At 56.0% G+C, this 8,022-nt stretch overlaps 2 protein-coding genes and 2 long non-coding RNA genes across 4 annotated transcripts in view; 1 reads left to right on the top strand and 3 right to left on the bottom strand.

Moving 5' to 3' along the window:
* Positions 1-874: 874 nt before the first annotated feature.
* LOC109508354 (uncharacterized) lies at positions 875-2,460 on the bottom strand. The gene is made up of 2 exons (XR_002166642.1): positions 2,354-2,460; positions 875-1,141 (listed from the first exon to the last, which is right to left on the bottom strand). It is a non-coding gene; the product is annotated as an uncharacterized LOC109508354 (long non-coding RNA).
* Positions 2,461-2,651: 191 nt separating this feature from the next.
* Positions 2,652-4,762, bottom strand: LOC109508355 (uncharacterized). The gene is made up of 3 exons (XR_002166643.1): positions 4,505-4,762; positions 4,387-4,418; positions 2,652-2,732 (listed from the first exon to the last, which is right to left on the bottom strand). It is a non-coding gene; the product is annotated as an uncharacterized LOC109508355 (long non-coding RNA).
* Positions 4,763-5,318: 556 nt separating this feature from the next.
* Positions 5,319-7,836, bottom strand: nipsnap3a (nipsnap homolog 3A (C. elegans)). The gene is made up of 6 exons (XM_019858264.1): positions 7,696-7,836; positions 6,783-6,990; positions 6,514-6,675; positions 5,768-5,917; positions 5,596-5,658; positions 5,319-5,510 (listed from the first exon to the last, which is right to left on the bottom strand). The coding sequence occupies exons 1-6, from the start codon at positions 7,747-7,749 to the stop codon at positions 5,434-5,436; spliced, it is 714 nt and encodes a 237-aa protein (XP_019713823.1). The 5' UTR covers positions 7,750-7,836; the 3' UTR covers positions 5,319-5,433.
* Positions 7,837-7,874: 38 nt separating this feature from the next.
* Positions 7,875-8,022, top strand: part of noa1 (nitric oxide associated 1) — a 5,440-nt gene continuing 5,292 nt past the window's right edge. Inside the window, exon 1 of the mRNA XM_019858195.1 lies at positions 7,875-7,961. Within this exon, the coding sequence (XP_019713754.1) occupies positions 7,875-7,961 (87 nt within the window). The remainder of the gene's footprint in view (positions 7,962-8,022) is intronic.

Below are 8,022 nucleotides of genomic sequence, written 5' to 3'. Positions count from 1 at the left end.
TTTTTTTACAAATTCAAGCCATAAAAAAACGCATGTTGTGGCAGTCAAAAGGAGCACGCACGATTGACTGTAAACACGTCTTTATTCCACGACTGCCAACAAGTGGATGTGAACAATTACAAATTTGCGCCCAAGACATTCCCATAAACACGCCCCCTACTGTACGCCTGCTGGGTGAGAAGCATGGTCCTAGTGTCCGCCACAATATATTCAAAACAGAAAAAAGTCAACACAATTAGTATCAAGTCTTAAGTTTTTGAATTGTGCACAAAATGAACCAGCCAGCGATGGCGTGTCACACCTCATTGACATGTTGAGTCGAGTGCGTCTTCACCTCCGTCGAAGCCCTGAGACCGATTCACCGAAGCCGGGGCAAGAAGCACCGCTTTAGCGTGACCCAAGCAGCGTGTCGTCACGACCACTCGCTCGACGTCCGCCCGCGTTTTCCTCACTTGACGGGTGACCGCATTCCGACGGGTGGCGCCGCGATCGCGCAGCTCACGTGCGCGCACGGCGGCGAGCGAGCGCCACCTGTCGGCGTCTGGACGTGACGTCGTCAGTCAGATGGCCGACGTGTTTCCAAATTGCAAAGCGGGAAGCGAGCGCGACGCCGCGGCGTGTTGACGCGGCCGCAGCAATCGCGCGGCTAACACGTTAGCATAGCAGCCAGCACTGGCGGCACTGGCGGCACTGGCTCCGATGAGTTCTGCTGTACGAGCTGAAGAAATCTTGTTGTTGTTGTTGTCCTCAGTCAGATGGCCGACGTGTTTGCAAATTGCAAAGCGGGAAGCGAGCGCGACGCCGCGGCGTGTTGACGCGGCCGCAGCAATCGCGCGGCTAACACGTTAGCATAGCAAGAAGTGAGCGCAACACCTCAGCTTGTGAACACGACGTCTTTATTTATTGCGTTGAAGTGGAGTTGGTCACATCAACATTCATCTTTTGCTTTGTCGTTTTGCACACGTGACGACCAAAAGATGTCCGAAAAATCGCAGTCTGCTTTGAAGGAACTCCATGAAAAATTAGACAAACGTGTGTGTGTGTGTGTGTGTGTGTGTTTGTGTGTGTGTGAAAAAATGCGATGCTGTGAGGTCATCAGCAGGGCCCGTCCTTCACGATCACAATGTCCACTTTCTTCTCCCTGCACACACACACACACACACACACACAAAGGTCACGTGACTGTGTGTGCGCGCGCGACACACACACACACACACACACACACACCCACAAAGGTCACGTGACTGTGTGTGCGCTCGCGTACGCGAAAATTTCGGTTTCAGGCCTCGAGCAGATGCTATCCAGCAGAGTTCTTGATAGTTTGGGATTTTTTTTTTTTTTACTTCAGATATTTTTTTCCAAGTTAGTTTTGAATTTCAGTTTGAGTTTTTCTTTTTAAATGAGAGGGTGTTTATTAGTCTCGTGCGGGTTTGGTAGTTGTTGTTTTGTGTTTTGTTTGGGGTTTTTTTGTGATAAGAAACCTTTTATTTGTCTCACGATGGAGAAATTCCCAATTCTTCTCAGTTGAGCAGTATGACGGCGTCGCGGTCCACTCGGCTGACTTGCGTGCGGGCAGCGCGGGACGGGTTGCCGCGAATGGGTGCGGATGCGAGCGCGAACGGCGCTCGGTGCCCTCCCTGGCTTCCGCGCCAAGTCAGCCGGGACACCCCGCGACCCCGATTGGGAAAAGCGCCGAGAAAACGGAGGGATGGTTTTCGCATTTGTTTTTTTTGGGGGGGGGGCATATTTGTGGAGTGCACAATCTATCAAACAAATAAACAAAGAAAAAGTCACAAAGTGTCATTGAACACAAAGTCAAGGACAATTCCCAAAGGACCGTTCAACCTTCTTTGTAAAAACCTTTCAAATAAACTAACGCCAAAGGTGAAACGAAGGACACGTTTGCTCCAATTTTCGCAACATTAGAGTTTGTTCGAGGATGCAAAAAAATGTCTTCTTTTGTTCCGCTGACTCAATTTGACTTTGACTTTTAATTTGCGAGCATTCACTCACTAAAACCACGTTAGTCTTGGCAATAAAAAGCGACGACGAGAGTAAACAGCAGCGGCCCATTGGATTTCTACGCAGAAGATCAAATCTAAACGTGAGTACCGTGCGACGGTCCGCGCATCTGCCGTCGCCGCTGCCGCCTTGGCAAGGTGACGCGCTCGCCGATGAGGCCGAGCGCTCGAAACAGCACCGAGTCTCTTTTCGGACCGATGGAAGCGATTGGCCGAAGCGCCGCTCGTAGGCGACCTGACAAATGCGACGAGGGGAGGACTCGCGACAAGTTTGCGGCCGGCTGCCGAGTCGCCGGCCGTGGAAAGCCGCCGGACGCGCGGCGTCAACTCACAGTTGGCTGATGCACAGAGCGCATTCGTTGGCGTAGGTGATCCCGTCGCTGCCGCACACGGGCGAGTAGTCGAGCGGACACGCTCGGGTCAGCGCGGTGCCGCTGCACTGGGGCTGCCAACACACACACACACACACACCGCAAACAAACCGACAAAGGAAAAGTATCATCAAAACGCACTCGAGTGCAGAAAAAGCAACACAAAGCGTCTTACCATCAACTCTGTGTGTGTCCCAGCAAAGTGAAGATGAGGAGTGGGAGCGCGCCACGAGCTTCCTCTCTCTCTCTTTCTCTCTCTGTAGGTGATCCCGTCGCTGCCGCACACGGGCGAGTAGTCGAGCGGACACGCTCGGGTCAGCGCGGTGCCGCTGCACTGGGGCTGCCAACACACACACACACACACCGCAAACAAACCGACAAAGGTCACGCGCCAGCCGCCACCCGGGAACTCCGCTTTGTGCTGCCGAAGTGAACACAAGCAAGCGCTTGGGAAGCGCCAAGGCCTGAAGAGGAACCTGCGCGGCGCGCAAATGTCTCCTTTGCGCTGCGGAAACCCCAAAATCGCCCTTCGCCCGAATGCATGTCGGCTATTTCGTGCCGCTTTTTTGAGGATCGCGTTCCCCATCTGTCGAGGAACCGCAGATCAAAGGAAAGACCCAATCCTTCGTATCTGTGATCGGGTTGCGTGTTCGCCACGCAAATCGGATCGAGAGTGCCCAAGTGCTGGCGTCTGATGCATTCTAATTATTGATCATCTCTTGCAATCGTTTGTTTTTCAAGCGCGCGTCAATCGGATGCCCTTTTTTTTCGGAGGGAGGGCGGCCAATGGCCGTGCGTGCGTCCCGCAAGTGACGATGCCGCGGCCGCGCGCGTTTGGAATTGAGAATGACTTCCGATTCACCAACACGCGCAGGGCGGCCGCTCAAAAGCCAAATTGAAGGCGAGTTTGGAAGATGGGCAGCGAGGGGGCGTAGGGGGAAGGCGAGGCCATCTCAAGATTTGAAAACCAATCAGAGGATCTTGAAAAGAACTCAAAAAAGGGAGCCAGTGAAGGGACGCCAGAGGAGGAGTGATGTGCTCCCTCATACGAGGACGAGTCAAGAGGCGAGCGGCGGCGTTTTGGACCGACTGGAGACCCTTCGTGGAGCATCATTGGCCGACCTCTTCCACCATAGAGAAAAAGCTTCATGTCAGAAAGCTACGACCAGTCGTCACCAAAATTCACGTGGGCACCTCTACCGATTTCGAAAAAAAAAAAAAAAAAATCAAAAGGATCGCAGCAATACTTTGGATTTTACGGACATGGGCATCTTCCTCCAGCTTTGTGTCCCTTAATGCGGAAAATGCTTCATGTCCATAAAATCCTCAATAGTGACACAATCGTTTTTTTTTCCCATCTTGACATGTACAGAGACGAGCAGGTGAATTTTGCTCGGAGTTTTGAAGTGACATTCAACCGTAGTTCAATCATATCTTCGGGGAGAAAAAGGCATCATGGGCAGAAACTCGAAAATATTCAGCCCGTCTTTTCAGAGGTTGAAGCGAGCGGCAGGATGAGTTTGTGAATTTTGATGATGATTCGCAGCAGTTTTCTGACACGAAGCGACATGAAAAGTTTTTTTTTTTTTTTTTTTATCCGGCTCTCCCAAGGGAAAAAGAAAAAGGCCTCGTGCCCCGGGAATCCCAAATCTGCTGGCTGGCCACTGCTTGCCAGCAGATCGTTTGGTCGGTTGAAGCGGGCACGAGCAGAAATGCGCGCGCCGGTGACGAGTCCGAGCAGCAGTTTTGCGCCACGAGGCGACGCGCCGTCCCCGTGAACGGAGACTTTGGCGTGCCGTTCACCAGTCGCTGCTTGAAACGCGTCGGGTCTTTCCCCGCAATCGTTTCCGCGACGTGCGGTGACACGCGCGCGCGCGCGCACACACACACCAAGTGCCGCCCGCCTTTTAACAGGCGGCCGGCACTCGGTGAGCGTCGCGATAGTAAGGCGAGCAATTTCTCAAGGGCGAAGGGCGAAGGGCGAGATTCCTCACCCTCCTGAAGATGCCGTCCCGGTCCTCGGCATCTGCAAAGAAGAAGCATCTCGCAAGGTGAGCGACCGAGGCTTCGCTCGCTCGGCCGGCCGCGCGTTCGAAGGGCACGGCGACTCACGGGCGAGCAGCAGGGCGAGCGCGACGCAGACGCAGGCGAAGAGCGGCGGCAGCCCCCGGCCGCGCCGCATTCTGACCGTCGGCCCGCTTCCGATGCGAGGCTCGCGGCGCGCCGCCTGTACATATAGGCCCCCGCCGCCGCCGCGTCGCGACGCGGCCTTTGTACCCGCCTAAATGTGGGGATCAACGCCGCGGCGGCGCTCGCAGACTCTGCTGAGCCAGCGCGAAAAACCCGACGACAACAACCCGCCCGGACAAAAACACGCGGACCTTTGTGCGTCTGCGCGGGAAGGGCGACGTCACGCGCCCGCGCTCGCCCACGATTCATTGATTGTCGGGTCTCGTTCGCGACGCTTTGGGCTTTTGTTTCATTGTTCCTTTTGAGGGCTCGCCTTCAAAGACGGCCAGTCCAGAATCCCGCCGCGCAAAGCCGTCTGCCAAACCTCAACTCGCAAAACGTCTCGATTTGGGCCTTTCCTTTTTGGACCGTCCGAATCAATACGGCGGAGCGAGGCAGCGAGCGAGGGTCTTCGGTCCTGTTCTTCGGGGACGGCTTTCCATCCTGTTCCATCTCTCCCGAGCCGACTGAGGAATGAGCCCAACGGCTTGAAATTGGATCGGGTGGACCTTGGCGAGCGGCGGCGGGCTTATCCGAACAATTGGCCAAATGGTGACAAAACATCGGGAAAAGTCCTCCGCTGGAGTCACAATCAAACAGGCTCCATGTTGTTGTTGTTTGCGTCTGGCCCTTTGAATGGCAGACGCGACAAACGGCGGTGCGCGCGCGCACACGCACGCACCCACACACAAACTTGGTTGCACACGTTTATTTGGAAGCCAAAAACAGGTTTCCGTGTCTCGGTGGTGACAGAGTTTGATGAAAGCCCAGCCGCCATCGCCGCCGCCGCCGACGGCTCCACTTTCAGACAATCACTTGAGCGGTGAGAAGGAACACGGGAACATGACTTTGGTCTTCCGGGATTGCAGCAGGCCGAGTCCGCGCGCCACTGAAGGACACGCGCGTCACTCGCACATCGAGCTCCGTTTCACCGAGGTCGCGGCGACGCCGCGGCCCGCCGGGCGGGCTCTTACCTGCCGCGTCGCTTTCCACACTTCGGCGCTCGTCGGCGCTCTCGAACCAGCGCAGGGTGTAAACTGGCAAGGGCAACGACACCACGCCTGCGTCAACCGACACCCGAGCGCAGGTGCTCGGGCGCGCAGGCGCTTGCGCGCACAGGCGCTCGCGTGCGCGCGCGGCACTGACCTGTGTCCAGGTGGCCGATGTCGCTGTGGAAAGCGGCGAGCAAGCGGGCGCGCCCGCCCGCGTCGCGGCAGGCGGCGGAATCCCCGAGAGGAGCGGCCCACAGCGCGGCGGCGCCCGGGCGCGTCCTGAAGGAGGCCAGTTCAAACGCGCCTGAAAAACACACCGCGTGTCACGTGGCGCGGCTTGAACAAAACCAAAGACGCCCGCTCGATCAAATGTTGACGCGTTTGACGTCACGCCGTCAGCTAATGAGGTCGCGCGTGTGAGGCGCCCTGTCGAAGGAGCTCCGGACAGAGGCGCGATGTGGCGTGGCGGCGATGACGTGCCGCGGGCTGAGTTGATTTGACGCGGCGTGACGGAGGTGACGTGATGTGGCGCCACTTGATGCGACCTGCCGTGAGCGAGATCGCGGGACATCATGTGGAATGGCGCGACTTGATGTGACGTGACGGGGCGAGATTTGATGCGATGTGGCAGGATGAAGGCCGCGTGGTGTGACGGAGGCGACGTGACGCGGTGTGACGTGAAGTGACGGAGGTGACGGGAAGCGGAAGGGCTTGATGTGACGTGACAGAGATCACGTGACGCGCCGTGGCGTGACTTGACTTGACGCGGAACGGCAGAGATGACGCGAGACGTGGCGCGCAGCGGCATTGCCGGATGCGATGTGGCGCGAGTTGAGGCGACGCGACTTCGCGTGACGTGGCGCAGAACGTCGTAAGACGACTTGACGCGGCGTGGCCAACCTCCGTGGCGCGGCGGCGCGTCGATGCGGCTCCAGGGCAGCAGGGCGGCGACATGGTTGTTTTGACACGTTAGCATCGGAATGGCCGGCCTGATGTACTCGGCCATCCAACGCTCGTCCTGAGCGAGCGCCGCGCGCACCGCGGCGCGATGGCTGAACGAGTCTAAGGGGAAGGAAGGGCGGAGCTTACTCACGAGGCCCAGAGGGACGGGACGCTCGGGACCCCTGCGACCCGCATACTAATTGACTTCCGACGGACGGACTCCTCACCGTACTTCCAAATATGGAAGACCTGATTAAGGGCGCCGTACTCGACGCTCCAGTAGCCGACGAGCTCTGAGTGGGCGGTCCGGAGGTGAATCTTCTCATTGGTTAGCTCCAGGAAGGCGGAGCTTCGGTCCGGGCGGATTTGGTAGGTGCGAAACTCGTACAAGGCTCCTCCTTCTTCTCGGGCTCCTGTTGAGAGGCCTGCCCAGCGCTGAGAGCACACACACACACACAAGCACACACACACGCACACACACGCACACACACACGCACACAAGCACACACACACACGCACACACACACACGCGCACACACACACACACACACAAACACCACACACACACACACACACACACGTGCATTTGTCTTCTCTCTGACATGAACGTGTAGACGTGTTCTTTCCAGGTTGCTTTTGAATAAATTGAATTTTGAGACGATCATGTCATGACATCATATTTGGCATTTTTTTGTGCTTGGTGCTTGGCAAGGAGAAACAAACAAATCTTTGTTAGACGATCATGTCATGACATCATATTTGGCATTTTTTGTGCTTGGTGCTTGGCAAGGAAAAACAAACAAATCTTTGTAGTTTAAAGGCTGACTTGGTTAATTTTCAACTTGAAACATTTGTTGCAGCCTGTCCGAAGATCACCCGTGTCTGTGTGCGTGCGCGTGCGCGCGCGAGAGAGAGAGAGAGAGAGAGAGAGAGAGAGAGAGAGACCCTATTCCGGAATCCGTTTTAATTGCCAGAATCAAACGTTAAAATTTGATTGTGAGCTTGACAGCGGCTGACGCGTCTCGTCTCGCGACCGACGTCACGTGATGCGAGCAGCCGTCGAGGTGACTTCAGTCGTTTTCGGAGTGGTGAAATCAATTGTGAGCGTCAAGTTGAAAGTTTTGCGTTTGGGGGACTCACGTGAGCGGACGGCGAGAGGCGGAAGCGAGCCGGGAGGCGTGAAAAGCGAAGCATTTTTCAAAACGCGAAGCAAAAAAGAAGTGCGGAGCGAGCATCCAAAGTTCCGGCGACGAAGATTTCGTTGACGTCATCACGTCGAGCGGGTCGGTCACGTGCTTCATTTCGCTTCCCTCTCGTTTATGTTTTTATCGGGGAGGGCGTTGGCGTTCACTTCGATTCCCGAGGACAAGTGGGCGACATACGACAATTTAAGAAGCCCAAGTTTCGTACGCGTTTCCAAATGGCACGTTCGCGTTTTTAGCCCGCGCAGTTACCGCGGCGGATCAT

The sequence above is a fragment of the Hippocampus comes genome, unplaced genomic scaffold, assembly GCF_001891065.2.
Source record: "Hippocampus comes isolate QL1 unplaced genomic scaffold, H_comes_QL1_v1.1 scaffold48, whole genome shotgun sequence".
In the NCBI taxonomy this organism is placed as follows: Eukaryota; Metazoa; Chordata; class Actinopteri; order Syngnathiformes; family Syngnathidae; genus Hippocampus; species Hippocampus comes.
This window is presented reverse-complemented; position numbering and strand designations above follow the sequence as displayed.

Coding starts and splice junctions, on each gene's coding strand:
- nipsnap3a (XM_019858264.1), bottom strand. CDS start 7,749: ATGCTTCGCTTTTCACGCCTCCCGGCTCGCTTCCGCCTCTCGCCGTCC. Junction 6,676..6,782: donor CTTCCATATTTGGAAGTACG/GTGAGGAGTCCG, acceptor CCTTCCCCTTAG/ACTCGTTCAGCCATCGCGCC. Junction 5,511..5,595: donor TGTGGAAAGCGACGCGGCAG/GTAAGAGCCCGC, acceptor CGTGTCCTTCAG/TGGCGCGCGGACTCGGCCTG.